The 18,399-nt window shown below is 39.0% G+C and overlaps 1 protein-coding gene across 1 annotated transcript in view; it reads right to left on the reverse strand.

Moving 5' to 3' along the window:
• Positions 1–18,399, reverse strand: part of ARHGAP42 (Rho GTPase activating protein 42) — a 221,783-nt gene that overhangs the window by 26,175 nt on the left and 177,209 nt on the right. The window contains exons 8-12 of the mRNA XM_081155734.1: positions 18,112–18,241; positions 12,978–13,078; positions 11,229–11,338; positions 7,858–7,936; positions 6,488–6,527 (exon numbers count right to left, since the gene is read on the reverse strand). Coding sequence (XP_081011860.1) covers positions 6,488–6,527; positions 7,858–7,936; positions 11,229–11,338; positions 12,978–13,078; positions 18,112–18,241 — 460 coding nt within the window. The remainder of the gene's footprint in view (positions 1–6,487; positions 6,528–7,857; positions 7,937–11,228; positions 11,339–12,977; positions 13,079–18,111; positions 18,242–18,399) is intronic.

The raw sequence follows: 18,399 nt of genomic DNA on the forward strand, positions 1-18,399 counted from the left end.
GGACAAAAAGGACTGAATTAAATAAAGGCAATGCCACACAATTAACTTTTCCTTGCTTAACTGGAATGCATTCACTTTTTTCAGCTACTGACTTATCAATTCATATAAAAAGGCAGCAAAGGGCAGTAGTGGCCCTGCCCATTCATGGTTGCCTTGCAAACTACCATCCACCAGCAGCGCCTTCACTCTCACTCACTCACCCAGAACTTTCTGCGAAGGTCTGAGAAGAGGGCAACAGGGCTTAAGCAGGCTATTGCACATTCCATCGCCCAGTGACAGACATAAGGACAGTCACACAGGGTGGTGTTCCTGAGGGATGCCAGGGGCAAATGCAAGTTGATCAAGGAAAACGAGCAACCTTCCAAAGCCACAAAGGGGTTACCAGACTCACCATCAGTGCTAATGAGAATTTAATGCAAATACATTCTCTAGAGCCTAAAAAAGAAAAACTAGCCCTGGCCGGGCTGGCTCAGTGGTTACAGCGCAGGCCTTCCGACCGAAGGGTCTTGGGTTTGATTCTCAGCCCCGGGAGGGGCGCATGCGGGAGGCAGCCAACTGATGTGTCTCTCTCACATCCATGTTTCTCTCTCTCTCTCTTCCCCCACCCCCAATCCCTCCCCTCCATTCTCTCTAGAAGAAAAATCAATGGGAAAAATGTCCTCCAGTGAGGATTAAAAAAACAACTAGGAACTCCTTAGTGTTCAGATGAAATGTCAATGGAAAGTGTTCTTAATAAATCAAATCACACCTCACACAATTAAAGAGTTACAATTGACCACAATTCTCATTTAGTGGAAGGCAAGGCACTCCAGCTGCAACAGCAGAGGAAGGAGAAGTGCGGGCTGCTGACTCAGGGCTCAATGCCCGGCCGGAGCACACAGCCAAAAATGCTTGGTAGCTGCTGGTTTGCACCTGGCTTGCTCAAGGACCCTCTCCGATGGCTTCCATGAGGGTTAGAGCTGATCAGCTAACAGGAGCTACTTTAATCAACTCCTTACCAGGGCCTCTGCCCCAGCCCTGGATGTCCCCGTTACAGAGAGGACCAGAGGGATACGCAGAATACAACTACCACCAAATCCCCAGGAACTATAATCCTATGACAGTAACGATACTTGGCCTTCAGGGGTAGAAGCAGAAGGCAGGCTAAGTGTAAACATTGCGTGTGTCCCCCCCTCTTCCCCCGGAAACTGTTCAGGGCTAAAGCTTTTATTGAAACCAAATAAAGTTTCTATAGGCAGCTTGGCAGCACAAAAGCTATTAATTTCAACAGAATTCAAACAGCCATGAGGAAGAAAAAAAAAAGAAAAAAAAAAGAATGGTCTTCCATACAACTAACAAAGCAAATGTCCTTGTACCTTCCCCAGTAATTAAAACCCCAGCATGTCCTTCCAGATATAATCTCCTTGGCCTTACAGTACATTCTCAGGGCTCACAAAACAAAGCAACACTTGTCTTTAATTTCTACTTCACTTTTGTAATCTGCCACTTCAGATTAAAAGGCCCTCGTCACAGACAACCAGACCACAATGTGGCTCAAAAGAAACAGGAGAGAGAAGTGAGTGCATTTACTAGAGTCTGTGATAACCACAGGACCCCTTCTCTTCTGCCTGACGGACGAGCAGGGACCTCTCCCCGGCCCTCGCCCAGGCTGCTCCCCCTTCCTGGCTCTGCTCCTGAAGAGCCCCTGTGCTCTGACCCCCTTCCCGGGTCTCTGGTGATGTATGTGACCAGGGGCCTGGGGGAGAACCAACGGACGTCTGAGAACTTCCAGAACTAAACTATCCAATCAGCAGTATGAAGCTCTAAAGCATTCCTGAGGGACGTCCATTGCCTAGGGCATGAAGAACACGCTGAATCTTTCTGTTTTTTTGCTGGGGGGATACACTCCCTAGGCGCACACGGACAGTCACCCAAACACACAGTGACAGACGTTTAGAGCTGTTGGGAAATTCTCAAAGTGTCTTCTGGTCCAATCCCTTCGATTTTGTACATGAGGGCTGAATGTTAGGTGACTGTCATTACACTTTTATTATGACTTTTATTGGCAGACACTCCATTTGAAAGGACTTCTTTTTTTCCTATTTGCAATACCATGAAAAAAATAGGCACACAATGGAATATTGTTGAACTGACTTGCTGAGACAATGAGAACCTTTTCTTTCACAATTCTCACTTTCTCCAAACCTAGCGTAGAAAGACCAGCCAAAAAGCCAACACATTGAACTTATGTTCGAGGGGGGACAAGGCTCAGGGCACCCTCCAACGCAGAAAGCCAAGGAGAGAAAGACTACAAAAAAATGACAACTGCTCCAGTCCCTGTTAACAATTAGTCCCAAGATGGAAGTATTGGGACAGAAAGGTGTGTCAACAATGCTTATTTGTTTTTTTGAAAGAATAATCTCAAATACAGAATAATGAACTATTAGTAAGCTGTCCTTTAACACAATATCCCCAATGGCATGGACTGAGGAACAGTTTAGCTCTCACCGTAATCGAGTATCATCTGTTTAATATTGATGACAGGCATTACTATTCTCAAAATGAATCAATCCTCAAAGTCTTACAATTCCAAGACAAGGACACGGTGACATATTTTACAACCAGAAGTGTCTGTGGATTCGATATCCTATAACTGACCAATATTCATTTTTGTTACTTCATGCATTTTTCATTAAGATGAGTCCAACTTTCCTTCTCTATTAAATTACACACGTTTTTTATGGCATCTTTACTCTGAAAACAGTAAATTAAGAGTAACCACAAAGTAGAGAGGTTTTTCCATGTTAGGCCTGTAAAGAGAGACTCATTCCTCTAGGGTCACAGCATAGTTTTATTCTTCATTTCATGGTATATGTTCTCTGGATAATCACAGTATGGCCCTATTTCAGGACACTAGACAGTTCTTACTCTGTTGCTTTTAGGGTTTTCAGCACAGACATTTGGCAACTTTTAATGGCTGACACGCAAAACAAATTTTTACCTGAGTTTTATATTTTACCATTTTAAGCTTCATTATTGTCTCCAGCAGTTCAAAACATACATTCCATGCCAAACTGAGTCTCCAAAGGAAAAACAAGATTATTTTAAGATGAACAGAATCCATCTGAATGACAAGGCTACAGAAAAGCACTTCTCAAGGTGGCAAATGAATCAAAGCCGGTCTGGTTATAAATATCAATTGCAAGAGAAGTTACATACTGAACTTGACATGATGCCACTTCTGAGGGGAGTCAAAGGTGAAAAAGGGAAAGGGAGATCTCAATAAGCAGGATGAGTGTGTGCGAAATGGTGTGTGGAAGGGGCGGGCAGAAAGATATAAGCTGCTCTGAACTCACGGCATGATGACCTTGCATGATTTATTCAAGACTTAAGAAAGAGGTCTGAGAACCTCACCATCACCAGAATATAATTTTGAACTGAAACAAATACAATTCTGGACATGTTGCTAGGAAGAAAACATGATGCTGCTCTTAATTTAACAGGACCATGTGCTTGAATCTGGGATATTGCCGAGTGTTCAGATATATCCTATGAGTCATTACAACCCTAGAAAAATAGTAACCATGGTAAGACACACGATAAAAGAGAAAAGGAGTGAAATTGCAGTCTGAGCAAGAGGTTCACAGCGCCAGTAATAACTGTTAGGCCTTCATGTAGCAGACTGTTCACAATTACCTGCAAAAGCAATTAAATTCTTAGGACCTGGAAAGCCCTTTAAGCAGTCTGAGAGGCAGGTCATCTTAGGGAAAGGTTCTTCATTGCTTGCTGGATTGAGAAATGCTTAGAAAGCCTTGCTCATAAAAGCTGGCAATCCCCGAAAGTCCATTCCAGCTACAGGAACTTGGCTCTAGAAGGCACATTCAATCCTGTGCCTCCATTAGTCTGAGTGTCTTTAATTGGTGGCATATGCCATAGTCCTGACTTTTCAAATGAGTGCTGGTGATTTTGTCTGGGTGAGGAAATTTGAATCTCTAAAAATGTGTAAGAACAACTAAAAACAAGTGCAATTTTGAATAAGTTGGCTTTCTGTCATGTAGTAAAACATTTTAAAATCACTACATAATTCTGTGTGTGATTTACTTAGAGTGTTTAAAAGAATATTAATCTCTGCATTTATCAACCAATTTACTAGATTACAAAAGTTGCCAGGTGTTTAGGAAGATTAACCAGAATCACAAATTTGTCTTATTAGTCTTGCATTCAGAGAATGAAATTTACTTGTTTTGTAATTATAGCTTGAGCTAAAGAAACTTGGTTGACCACATTTGAATTCTATTAAATTTTTTAAAAAATAAACTAAAAATGACTTATTTTTTAAAGCTAGTATGTTTAAAAATAAACTAAGATCTGTATGTTGATTAAAAACAGGCTTAAAGAAAAAATATAGCTTAAGATAAAATAATAAAAATAAAGCTTATGATTAGGGTTAAGATTTATAACTTTGAGCTGTACATATTAATAAAGCAAAGGGAACTGTAATATTCCTTTCTATAATCAAAATCTCCGCTTGGCAGTAAAAGTCTACTGGCACCAAGAGGAAGAATAACAGCAATTATGTGCTGAGCACACATCCCACTGATGGCCTATATTGAGTACACTAAGGAGAAGAGGGTTCTGCCACAATAAGCTCAGAGCACTGGGTAGGAAACTAATACATCATACCAAAAGCCAGAATGTAGGAAATAATACAACACATGGACTCCAGGACACACAGTTTTATAATTACAAATGCTGGCATAGTGATGTTTCAGGTGGCTGAGACTACAGAAAAGCTGATTTCCAGAAGGGAAAGCTTTCATGGCATGAAGAGGTACCTTCTCCCTCCATAAGAGCATGAATATGTTTAATAATTTTGGGGGGGGGGTTAATCCTCACTGGAGGATATCTTTTCCATTGATTTTTAGAGAGACTGAAAAGGAGGGAGGAGAGGGGAGAGAGACAGAGAGAAACATCAATGTGAGAGAGACACATCAATTGGTTGCCTCCTGCATGCATCCAACCTGGCCTCAGCTGGGCATGGAACCTGCAACCCAGGTATGTGCCCTTGACCTTAACCCTATGCTCTAACCACTAAGCCATACCAGCAGGGCTGATAACTTTCTTATTTAAATTTCCTAGTTATGATAGAAACCCTAGTTCCAGAGCTGCCTTAAGCATCAAATACTGTCCATGTCCCATTCCAAGGCCTTATTCAATACCATATATAGGTTCAGTTGTTTTCTAAGGATTCATCCTTGAGTAGGTCAACTGAATTTGAAAGGACTGTCTTTATAATGAATATGCAATGAAAGGGATGTCAGAAAACACATTTCAAACTCCACTAAAATGCCAAGTATAACAAGAGATTACTTTTTAGGTAATTGTTTAGAATTAACATTCAGTACTTACAAAACTCTTAATCCACTGGTTAATGTTTCTGTGATCAGATACAAATGGGTCATGAAAGATTCTATACTAATCACTTTCCTTGATTAGCAATAAAGAAAGAAATGTAAGAATATACACTGGAAGTATTTTTTTAAATCTTTAATATTAAAGGTATTTTAAACCATGTACTTTCTTTTGATAAATTTTTTTTGAAATTGATTAGTAGCAAGAATTTCATTCAGTTAAAATGATATGCTTTTTCATACACTCAATATTTATGACTTCCAAATGAATGCTTTCCCTGTTTTGATCTATACTCCACTCTAACTTGAATTTTAACAGCAATTTCAAGTCAAGGTTATTAAGTCTGTTTTAAAAATAAATTTAGACATACTGAGAGAAAGTCAATTGAATTAAATAAAACTTGAAATTGCTTTAAAATATATAAGCACAACCTTAGAAATAAATATACAAACTAGTTTTAAATGTCAAATAATCTAATGACATAAACTACATATGAAAATATACTAAAACAACCAAGGGTAAAGGGTAGCAAGAGGTGGAATATAATAAAAGAATAGTTAGAATGTAATAAAAAACACATACAATGTATTTATTAAGAATGGTCTGATGCTAAGGATTCAGTAATAATACAGTGATAACATGTGTTCCTACATATCCCATGTGTTATGACAATGTCCTTACATTTCCCATTCTTGGGCACAACCTCCTAAAACCAGCGCAAAGTATTCAAGTCATCAGTCTTGTAAATTGGAGCAAGGAAAATAAGATAAAGAAGCCCTCTACTGCCATTTAAAAACAACAAAAATAAACAAACTAAATATCAACTGCCTCAAACCTCTTTCAGGGATAAAGTAAGGTATATACCTATAAGTAAACACCAAAGAAAGAAAACTTAATTTTGTTCACTCTATATAACATCAGTAATTAGTGGTTTTAACATGAGACACTTCTTTGAATAAAAATTTCACATTTTATGCACTATCCGGTCAATGGTGTGTTATCATTTTCCTAGAGTTAACTCTTAATATCACGTAATAGCCTGGTGATTAAAAATAACTGTGTGATACAATTTTAAATACTTATTAAAACAACTTACTTTCTTCTTTCTTGCTCATAATGGCAGGCAGGGTATAAATCTAAAAAACAAGGGAAGTCAATCAGTTAGCAGTGAATGACCCAGTACAGACGATTAGCAGGGTGATACTGGTACAATGATACACAGAGGGAGTTTCTTGATTTCAAGGTCCTACAACTGCTGCATCCACAGCGCCCTCTCCCCACCCTGTGACCCTGTTCCTTTCCATCCCTGGCTGTCCTGCCCTGGGTAGAATTCTACCTCTTTCCATCTGATTTATGCATAATAGCCCTTCTTGAAAAAGCATCTCACAATGGATTTCACCTGATTGCTCCTGACTCAAATGACCTGCTTAGTGTATTCTCAGCGTGTACAATCTTAACTTGCACTTGCTGAGATACCACACTGTCTTCTAAATCTACTCTTGGTCAGGCCTTACCTCTCAATTAGTGGTGAAAAGTCCAGTTCTTTTGTTTAATTTTCAGTCTGTCATTGACAGCTACTTTTGTAAATTACAATAAAATTAAAATATCATAAACGTAATAAAGAATACATGCAAAATCCAAGTTTTGTAGTAAGTTGAACAAATATAAAATGACTTCTTCAAATTGCTACAAAATTTTCCAGATGCTTAATCATAATTTCTTCACTCCTCTTATCGTGGACCAGAAACCATATGAGGGATGGTCTCGAAGTCTGCAGACCGCACTTTGTAGCTCAGTTGTTACACAGGTGACTGGCACAAGGTTGTTCCCAGGTTCTTTGCCATCTACAGGACAGTTCTCAAGGGACAGAATGTGGCCTCATATTTGCTGTGTGCTCATCCCCCTAACCATCTAATGCCATGTTCTTCATAAAAAAGATTAATAATTTATTCCCTTTTACATACGCTTCCCTAATAATTGTAAGTTATCAGGCCAACATCAAAATAACTATTAGAAAATTAAGGATATGAATGAGAGGAAAATGTCAACTCACAGGCAGTTTTATCAAATAAGAATTAGATCTTACCCTGATCCTTGTCTGTCACACTGATTACAAACCTAGCACGTGTCTTGCAAAGACTGGGCATTCAATAAGTATTAACTGAGCAGAATAATCCAATCAGTGCAGCCAAATTAATGTGATTGTAAGTAATTAAAAAATAATTTTAGGGTTTTAAATTAGTCCCAAAAGTCCTCCTGACAAACAAGTTACGAAGTAGGTGTTATGTGTCAGCGATAGAGACAACAAGGGAAATATTAAGTTTCTACTCCTCTGATTTGCTATTTAAATATTTGCAAATACACTACAGATAATTAAAAATTCAGATGTACTTTTTTTTTCTCCCAGATATACTTTTTGTAATTACTAGAACAATAAAATCTAAATAAAATGTATTATATTCTTACTGGTTCTTTGCCATCCATGGCTTCAAGCCAGAGTTTCCGATTAGCTTCTGAGAAGGCCTGCAATGTGATGATCCCATGCCTAATAAAAACAAACAGTATATATATCCAATTTACTCCTGTTACACATTTACACATTTTTAATTTTTAAAATTCTCATTTAGCTATAAAGGTAAAATTTTAAGAAAAACAGGGAAAGAGAAAAAAAGAAACAGAAAAGAGAGAAAAGAAAAAGATAGGAAAGAGAAGAAAAAAACAAAAAAAAAAAAAAGAAAAAATATTGACCTACAGGTATCTTTCAGAAAAATCACTGTAGATGCCAACACCCAACACACACACAACTCTTTTTAATTCTGATGATCACAGGTAGTGAAATCACTTAGTGTTCTAGGTACAAGACTGACTGAAGGAGGTAGTTTCAAATTATTTCCCCCAAAATGACCAAAAAGGATGCTAGCTACATTCACCCAATCACAACATTAAAATTATTCCATTTAAAAATGATGATCCCCCACGCACTCATTCTGAAAAAGTTACTCGAGGATGTACTTCAAGAGAGAAAGAGCAAGCAAAGGGGGGGGAACCAACATAACAGAGAAAAGGGTATGAAATCCAAACAAGAGTGGAATTAACCTAGCTAACAGTGCAGGCTGTTCAGAAAATAAATTCAAACGGGAAATTAGAGGGCTCTGTGAGGAGGTACATGAAGAAGGAAATTTCATTTAAATATTGTGTTTATGAACCTGGAATGACTTAAAACTGTGAAAAAGGCATGCATCTCTTCTATAGAAAGGAAAACAGATCCTTACACAGATAGGAAAAGGAAATACACATATAAAAATCAAGGTAATTTTATCTTTGAGCCAGTGTAACAACAAAACCCCAATAATAAAGTAACAACAATCAATATTTGCTGCCTGTTTGTTATGTGCCAGGCACTGTGCTGTTTCCTTTGAGGTGGGTACTTACTATCCTTATTTGACAAACAAGACCACTAAAGAATAGTTTGACAAATGAGACCACTAAATAAAAAGCTTCTGCACAGCAAAATAAACTATCAACAGAACAAAAAGGGAGCCCACTGTATGGGAGAACATATTTGCCAACGACACATCGGATAAAGGATTAATATCCAAAATATATAAGGAACTCATACAACTCAACAAGAGGAAGACAAACAATCCAATTAAAAAATAGACAAAGGACCTAAATAGACACTTGTCCAAACAGGACATACGGATGGCCAAGAGACATATGAAAAAATGCTCAACGTCGCTAATCATCAGAGAGATGCAAATTAAAACCACAATGAGGTGTCACTTCACACCTGTCAGAATGGCACCATCAACAAGTCAACAAACAACACGTGCTGGCGAGGGTGTGGAGAAAGGGGACCCTAGTGCACTGCTGGTGGGAATGCAGACTGGGGCAGCCACTACGGAAAGCAGTATAGAGGTTCCTCAAACAATTAAAAATGAATCTGCCTTATGACCCAGTGATCCCACTTCTAGGAATATAACCTAAGAAACCTGAAACACCAGTCACAAAGAACTTATGCCCCCCTATGTTCACAGCAGCACAATTTACAACAGCTAAGATCTGGAAACAGCCCAAGTGCCCATCAGTAGATGAGTGGATGAAAAAGCTGTGGCACATTTACACCATGGAGTACTATGCAGCTGTAAAGATGAAGGATCTTTTATCCTTTGGCACAGCATGGAGGGAACTAGAGAGTATTATGCTAAGTGAAATAAGCCAGTCGGAGAAAGACAATACCACATGATCTCACTCATATGTGGAATCTAATAAACAAAATAAAGTGATGAACAAAATGGATCCAGAGACATAGAAGCATGGAACAGGCTGAGGGATCTCAGAGGGAAGGTGAGGAGGGGGAGTGGGGCCGGGAGAGATTAATCAAAGAACTTATATGTTTATAAGCATAACCCATGGACACAGACACTGGTCTGGGGAAAGCCTGGGGGTGGGGTGGATACAGGGTGGAGGGGATCAATGGGGATAAAAAGAGGACATCTGGAATATTTTCAACAATAAAGACAAAGAAACTTAAAAAAAAATGTATACAGGAGGAAAAACACAATATTAAAAATATATATGGTTATTAAAAAAAAAAGAATAGTTTAGCAATGTGTCCCAAGGTCATATAACTAGAAAAGGCAGAAATAAAAATAAATGAATGAAAGAGAAATCACTAACATGTTGGTGCTTGTCTACATTGGAAATCAAGAAATTCCGACCACAAAACTATTAAAACCAATAAGAAGTTCAACAACTGTGCTGGATGTGTGTGCGCGTGCGTGCGTGTGTGTGTGTGTGTGTGTGTGTGTGTAAATAATAGCCTTTCTATATAGTAGTCTCAACCATTTAGAAAAAAAGTTTCTACTAATGAAAAGAATTCTATTCAAAACTGTAATAAAAAAAATACCCAAGAATAAATCTTAAAAAAAAAAAGATATGTACTCTTCAAGGGGAATTCAATTATCCATCAGTTATTTAATAAATTTAATTCCAGTCAAAATTCTCAAGGGATTTTTTTAAGAGGAAGAGAAACTTAATAAGCAGATCCATAACATATAAGGATACAGGGCCAAAATAGGTAACACAATCTTAAAGAAGCATAAGAATGGGGGCCTTCCCCTATTAGATAGTTAAAAGCCATAGTATATATATAGAGCCCCCACACAAAGCTAGAGTACTGAGAAAATATGGTAGTAATGGGGGGGGGAGAAAAATAGATTATGGAATAGACAAAAAATCAAGAAGCACACGCCTTCTCATTTTGTTTCTGCTCTGCTTATATTGATATGAGGAGCAGAGCTAAGTATCCCCACTAGATCATAAACTTAGATGCACAACATTTATGTCTCTCCCAATAAATATCCTGTGGCTAAGAATGTCCAAGGCAGTGCTTTGCACAGGGTACACACTGCATTTCACTGGTTGAAGGAGCTTAGGAATTCCCAGCTGTGTCTTACTATTCCTTGGAAGCAAGGTCCCCAGGCTTCACAGAAGTCCACAAACGGGCTGACCCAGGAGCCACGAGCAAGCTGTCAGGCCCCTTCACTGTGATGTGGACCCCAAGTCCACAGCATGCACTTTCCCTAATGCTGTCACTTATACTGATTTTCCAGATTCTTCTTTGAGTGATGTCACCTTTTGCTAGCATTCTGTGCCTGATTTATTTTTTTAAAGCATCATGCAATATGTACTTGTCGAATGAATATGTAAAAGAATGAACTAAACAAGCACACAATTTTCAAAAAGAGATTGTAAAACAAGCACTTGGGTGCTGCTTCATATTTATATTTAAACACAGAAACAACTAAATATAAAATAAAAAGAAAAGCGCACACCTTTCGACGACTTCTATGTCAAAGCAGAATCGCTTGTCAATTGAATCTGTCTTTCTTCGGATACAAGATTTTAATTTAAACATTTCTGGTGAGCTGGTGACAAGGCCGTTCTGAAACAAGAAGGGGATGACATGTTGACATGATGACAAGGTGAACTGGAAAAAACCAAATCTTCCATCGGAAAGTGCGGCACTGGAAGTATAAACTTAAGAGTACAGGTTACGTATCAAGGTCATAGTCACACCCTGTCCCATAAACAACACTTTTTGCCCAATGTTAATTGCCCAATTATAATATACCAAAATGTTCATTAATAAATTCATTGCGTGTATGTGTTTCATTCAAAGGATTCTGTGACATGCCTTTCTACTCCACGTCAACATGTTTATTTATAATGTCAGCTTATACTCTAATATATATGCCTTAGGACTTCAGATTTAGCAAAGGTATGAAATAAGAGTTATAGTAATGTCCCAGCTAGATATCCAGAATGTTTGTCAGGATACCACACTGTTGCTCTGAATCAAAATTTTCTAGATTGCTAAGATATTAGTAGTGTGTGTGTGTGTGTGTGTGTTTGTATCAGAGCCTTCCAGTATTAAATGAAAGCTGTCTGAAGCCTCAAAAGAGCTACCAAAATAAAAAAGTTCTAATATACAGTTGCTATGATGCTACTGCTATCATACATTGATTGGTAACCAACTCTTTGGACAGGATCCAACATAGGCTCAATAAATAAGAATTTTCTTCTGTATCTGAAGGGAATGTTTGCCTAATGTTTGATTAATTCTTTTGTCTATTGAAAATATCATAGATTTATTAGCAGAACTTTGGCTGGGTCTGTCTGATATCAGCTCACTGACTGTCACATAAGCTGACTTTCTGGCAATATATTTTCTTATGAAACCTTCCAAGTAGAAACTAGGCGTGATTATAGCATTTAATGCCTTCTCACGATGGTAGCAATCTTAGGTTTCTTTTTCTCTGGTATGCTGTCTTTTAGTTTATGTCACTCCATTTGAATTATTAGACTCTAATGAATGCCCAAGCACAATAAGTTTCAACTGATGTATTTGAGTATGTGTCAAGGATCAATATTTACCTGCTGTGATCTATACCACAAATTAACTGGGTGAGTCACTTACTTTCTACCATTTGGATTTTCTAATCTGTTAAAATAAGGCGAGACTAAACAATCTTTAAAGTACACTATGTTCCATAATGTTCACTAGCCATGCGAGACATTCAGTGGCCAATTTACTTTGGGGGAGAAATGAGCATTGATCAACTTCTTCTGAGAAACTGTGTTGGCCAGCATTTCCATAAACAGCATACAGCGCAGAAGATGAAAGGCTTGTGGGGGCAAAGGGCAGCTCCCCCAGAGATCACCTGGGGGAAAGATGCAAAATCCCTGGGCCTGGGCCAGCCATGCACAGTCCCTCCTGGGCTACTGGCCAAGCTACAGCACTGTAACAAATCTGATCCCAAGGTTATGAGATGACACCTCAGGGTCCCTATCTTTAATTCAACTGCTTATAAACACACATGGCCACAGTAAAAGAAAATCCGGGCCGCTCTTTTTAAGTCATCGAGGCCACGAAAGTGAGAGAAACTTTTTTGGCTTTTCAATTTTTAAAACTTGTGTACAACACACTTATTAGAAAAGCAACTGATATTTTCGTTTTGTTTTGTTTTACTTCCATTTCTTAAATAACCTCAGTTAAAAATAAAAATAAAAATAAAACTCACCATTTTCCCACTGGATTTCATTTCTGAAACACTCATTGTGAATGTTTTACTTCCCTTATCATATGTACAATAATGTTTAATCCATGTAAAACCAAGTGGTCCTAATGGAAGGAAACAAACAGTACAGATTATTAATAAATGACTGGTATCTGAGTTTGCACAGTGTTTGATGTTATGATACACAACTGAATATTTCCACAGACTATATAAATGTGAAACATTTACTGAATGAGAGTGCGAAGGGCAAGTATGGAGGGAGAGTGGTACAGGGTGGAGTCTCGGAATCGAACAGCATGGCTTTACTTGCAGGTCTGACACTGTAAACTGAAGAGTTACCTTAGATCTGAGCTTCAGTAATCTCAGCTGTAAAAGTGGTACTTATATTCCATAGAAGTAGGAAGGAGAAATAACAGTCTAAATTGCTCTCACTGATCTCCTTCTTGCCCTTTGCTCTTGAAACTGCCAGAAATACCTGCTAAAAGTGTAGCCAGGTCATTTCACCCTTGTGTGCAAAACCCTCCAGTGGTTTCCTGTATCATCCAGATAAACAGCAAAGAGCCTGTGACTATCCACAAGGCCCCCCCACGATGGCTCTCACCTCACGTCTTACTACCTTTTGCTTCATACATTTCGCCGGCCCCCTTGCTGATCCTTGAACACAGCGAAGGCATTTCTACCCCAGGGCGTTTAAACTTGCCGTTCCTCCAGCCTGCACTACTTTTCCTTCAAATACCTTCATGAGGTGAACTGTCACTCCTTCAGGTCTTTTCCTAAACATCACCTTCCCAATACTGCCTTTCCTGTAGAGATAGCTTACCTATCAGCACCCTCACCTGATATTTCTTGCTTTACTTTCTTGCTCTATTTTCTTCTTAGCAGTTATCACTGTCTAAAATATGATAAACTTTACTAGTTTATCCTATTTATTGTCTCTGCCACTAGACTAATTCTCTAAGAGCAAGAAAGCATGATGTTCAGTTGACTGGTACATTCCTAATCCTTAGAACAGGGCCAGATATATAGCTGTCACTCAATAAATATCTGACAAATAAATGAAGGAATGAATTGTTCATCTTTCTCTAAGACTATTGACTTTGGAGTTATTTCCTTTTACCACTAATCTGAAAAAAAAAAGTGAATTCAGCCCGGCCAGCGTGGCTCAGCGGTTCAGCATCAACCTAGGATCCAGGAGGCTGTGGCTCGATTCCCGGTCAGGGCACATGCCCGGGGTGCGGGCTCGATCCCCAGTCGGGGGCATGCAGGAGGCAGCCGATCAATGACTCTCATCACTGATGTTTCTATTTCTCTCTCCTTCTCCCTTCCTTGCTCTGAAAGCAATAAAGAAATATTTTTTAAAAAGTGAATTCAAATAACTTCTTAAAATTAAAATATTTCACTTTTATAGTACAAGAAAGTTTTATGTGTGTAATGATCTCTTTTCCCTCCATAAATACTGTGCGACCCTTTTCCGAAGCACATGACGTTACTGTCCTATATTCCCCTTAAGGAATGGGATGTTGCTGCCTCCCCAGGGTGCAGGGATGCATCATGAGTTCAATTTTTCCATGACCAAGGTGGGTGACCTGCAGTTTTCACAGTGGGAAGCCAATTATCCTATATCCAAATGTCACAGTGGCCAAGTGGGTTGAAAATGAAGCCTGTTTTCAATGTAGCTTCTCTCCTGAGGGTCCCATCCTGCTTAACATCTGGATCTTTCTAGCAACAATTGCGTACATTATTGCTGCCTTGGTTTTCATAACTATACTTAAAAAGCAAGAAATGTAAATGTAAAAGTGTACCTCCTAAGAAGTGTTTCATGAGCCATTTGAATTTTTTTTCCTGTGGTAACAGCCCTTGGTGTCGTGGTGTTAATACTTAAACCACTCCAGATTTTTAAATTATGGGGGTCAGCTGTACACTTTGTAATCACAAAGAATTATTGCAATTAACTTCAGTTCTGTTTGGGGAACATCTTACACTATAATACTTAATACTTGTTGGTAATTCTGTTACATGTGGTGTAAAATACTTAAAGGCTTAGAGCTGATTAGCAGGAAGTAGCCGGATGGAAATCCTTATAGTGACTTTACTACTTAGCAATTTATGAAGCAATAGTAGCCATAATTTTGAAGGCTGAGCAATGCTCTGATGACATTTCAGATCTCAGTTGTTTTTTCCTGTCTCCACCATAAATTCGGAATCTCAAGCATTTAATCTTCAAGTCTGCTGCACTCACGTGCTGCTTTCTTTAAGGTCTGCCTGGCACTGGGCCAGGGCAGATGTTCCTAGACCAGCAGTTCTGAAGTCCTTAAAAAACAGTCTTGGAAAATAAAAATTTATTATAGCTCCAAGGCTGCAAAATAAAACAAGTTTAATTATCTTACCCAGTAATCATCTGAGGTTGTTAAAAATAGATGTTTACAAAATGGGAGGAAATGAACATTCATGGAATATCTACTAAGTGCCAAAATTTTACCTAAGAACTTTTCAAGTCAGACATGATAGGTATCATTTTACATGTAAGAAAACAAAGCATGAGATCTGCAGATGGGCCTGGCCAGCGTGGCTCAGTGGCTGAGCACTGACTTATGAACCAGGAGGTCAATGTTCAATTCCCAGTCAGGGCACATGCCTCGGTTGTGGGTTCGATCCAGGATCGTGCAGGAGGCAGTCGATCAATGACTCTCTTTCATCATTGGTGTTTCTGTCTCTCCCTCTCCCTCCCTCCCCTCTGAAATCAATAAAAACATATTTAAAAAAAAAAAAAAAGATTTGCAGATGGTACTACTTCATCAATAAGGCATGTGATTGGGGTTGTTCTTTTTAGGCAATAAGATTTCCCAAGAATTGCTTTAAGAATTAAATGAAATAAATGTAAATTGCACATAGTAAGAGCTCATGGGAAGCAGAATAGCATTACTATGCACCACTACTGATAATAGAGGCATTTTATATACATGCCTCTCCAATTCTTCCACCATCATTACAAATAGGTACAAATCTCCTTCTTCTATAAATGAGGAGACTGAGCTCAGAAAGTTGTCTGCCCAGAATCACCAAGTTGACAGGTGGGAGGCATGAAATTCCAGCATAGCTCTGTCTGACTTTGGAACCCGTGCTCTCCCTGGTTACACTCCATCCTATCAGGATGTGATTTAATGTGTGCCTAGAGGTGGGTAATGTAGAAACCGCGTCTCCAGATAAAGGGGAGCTCTGTGTCCAAACTGCAATGATCTGCCACTGCCCCACCACGGCCATCCCCGCGGGTCACCCCACTTACAGCTCTGACAGTTACTACTGATTGGTTGCTGGCTGAGAGTTTGCCTCCTGCCTTCCAAGACAGAATAAGCACCCTGAGGCTGTTTCTTCATCTCTTTTTCTGTTCCCCACGGAACTTATTTTCAGTGATAGCAACAGCACAATCAAGATGTCTTGGTGGGCTGGTCAAATTTTTGTATTAGAAATGCTTTCAAAGATTCCCAGGGGAAAGGGGCTTTGAATAGTTGCCCCTCATGTAAAAATAATTCCAAAGGCATATAAATCCATGAAGTTTTGTTTTTAAATCCCTAGGTGGGGGGAATGAGGGAGGATGGTCAGTGGGAAAAGAAAGGAGGGGGGATTCTATCGGGGCTTGGGAACACTTTTGAAGGTTGATGGTGGTGATGGTATCACTGGTGCACGTTTATGGGACAACTTTTCAAACTACATTTTAAATATGCACAATTTATTACGTCAATTGTAACTCACTAAAGCTATAAAAATAACGCAGGGGGTACAGAGAAAGTCGACATAGAAAGTGCTTTGGGAGCAAGGCGATGATGTAAAAACAGGGGATGCTAAAAAGAGACGTAGAGTCTGTGAGAGCCTCGAATGCCACACACTGCTGCGGGATCATCACGGGAGGGGCACTAGAGTTAGCACTGTGACATCTGGAAAGACTTGTCAAGGCAGAAAGTGGCGAGGGCAAACCCCCGAACACCGATCTCCTGAGCCAGCAGCCCTCTGCCATCTAGTCCATGTAGCAATAAACATCTGCCGAGTCTGTTGGATCGCATCGGTCTTTGCTTGTCCACTACCAACCAACAACTGAGCATCACCCGAGCACGTCAAATATAAACTGGTTTGCATTTTAGTGACCATGTTGCTCTATGTCAAAAACTTTTCCAGCCGGCCTGATTATCTCCAGCTTCCCCATCCCAAACCCTTTAACCATGATCTCTTACTAACCCAAACAGTTTCATTACTCTCTTGTCTGCTGACAGGGAGACCTGAGAGCAACGTCATTTCATGGTGTTGGTGAGTCCCAACAAATGCGAAAAGTACAGAGAGTGTAAATAAGCATTTCAAATATTTTACAGCTATTTGACATCACTGCAAAATCCAAGTGCATGCTTTGGTGTTTTACAAAGACAATGGTCTATGACAGGTTGGAAACAAACAAAAAAATCGTTCCTTCACCACAAAGAGTATGAGAATGGTGCTTTAGGGCATATGTGGACTGAAATAGAGAGTTAATTTAGTCAGACTGGTTCCACTTAGATACAAGTATCATACAGAAAGGACCCTAGCTAAACCATTTTGAATGGCTTTTTCTTTACTTTTGTGAGATAAACTTTCTGAGTGTGAGGCAATTATATTAGTGCTCTGTTGGGTCTGATGCTTATTTTCTAACCTCAAGAAGCAAAGGGTGCCAATTTGACATTACACAATTGCCAATTTTACTCCTGAAAACTGACAAAACACAGAAGTCAATGGAATAATGCTGCTGGAATGGAACACTATTATCACAGTCACCAGGATGATCCATCCTGATAAAGGCTTTGATTTTTAATTACCAACTAAACTTTAAATTGAGATTAGATATTACAATTAAATTCTAAAACTAAACTCATGTTACCATATCATCAGTAAAAAGTTGTAAGTCCCAAGATCAACTTAGAGATCCCAATGGTGAAATGTGGGAAAACTTCCACACTTTGGTAGTGATAGTGGCCGAGCAGACTAAATACCATAAACTGTATAGGATTTCAGTTTTCCTACTTGAAAAAAAATACAACCAAGTCACATCTCATGGAAACAGGACATTAACCAACATTAACCGTAAGAAACAGTAAGTTGTGCCTCTGTGACTCACGTTTCTCCTGGACGTAAAGGTAGCCTTCCATCGCCCACTGGCTGGGTGGCCTGTAATCCTGGTTGGCCGACTTCATTCTCTGCATCAGCCGCTCTACCTCTTGTCGAGTACTTTCAAAATTATTCCTTGTCTTGAGTAAATAAAAATAACAATTTCATTCATTCTTTCCAACCTGTTTTGAGAAACTTAGAACCTAAAGTTTCAAAACTGCGAATTATGCAAAGGATAACTTCAATTTTTTCAGCACTACTCACCCACATGCTGAGCCCTCCAGCTGATTTAAAATGG

This window comes from Miniopterus schreibersii (assembly GCF_964146895.1).
Source record: "Miniopterus schreibersii genome assembly, chromosome: 12".
In the NCBI taxonomy this organism is placed as follows: domain Eukaryota; kingdom Metazoa; phylum Chordata; class Mammalia; order Chiroptera; family Miniopteridae; genus Miniopterus; species Miniopterus schreibersii.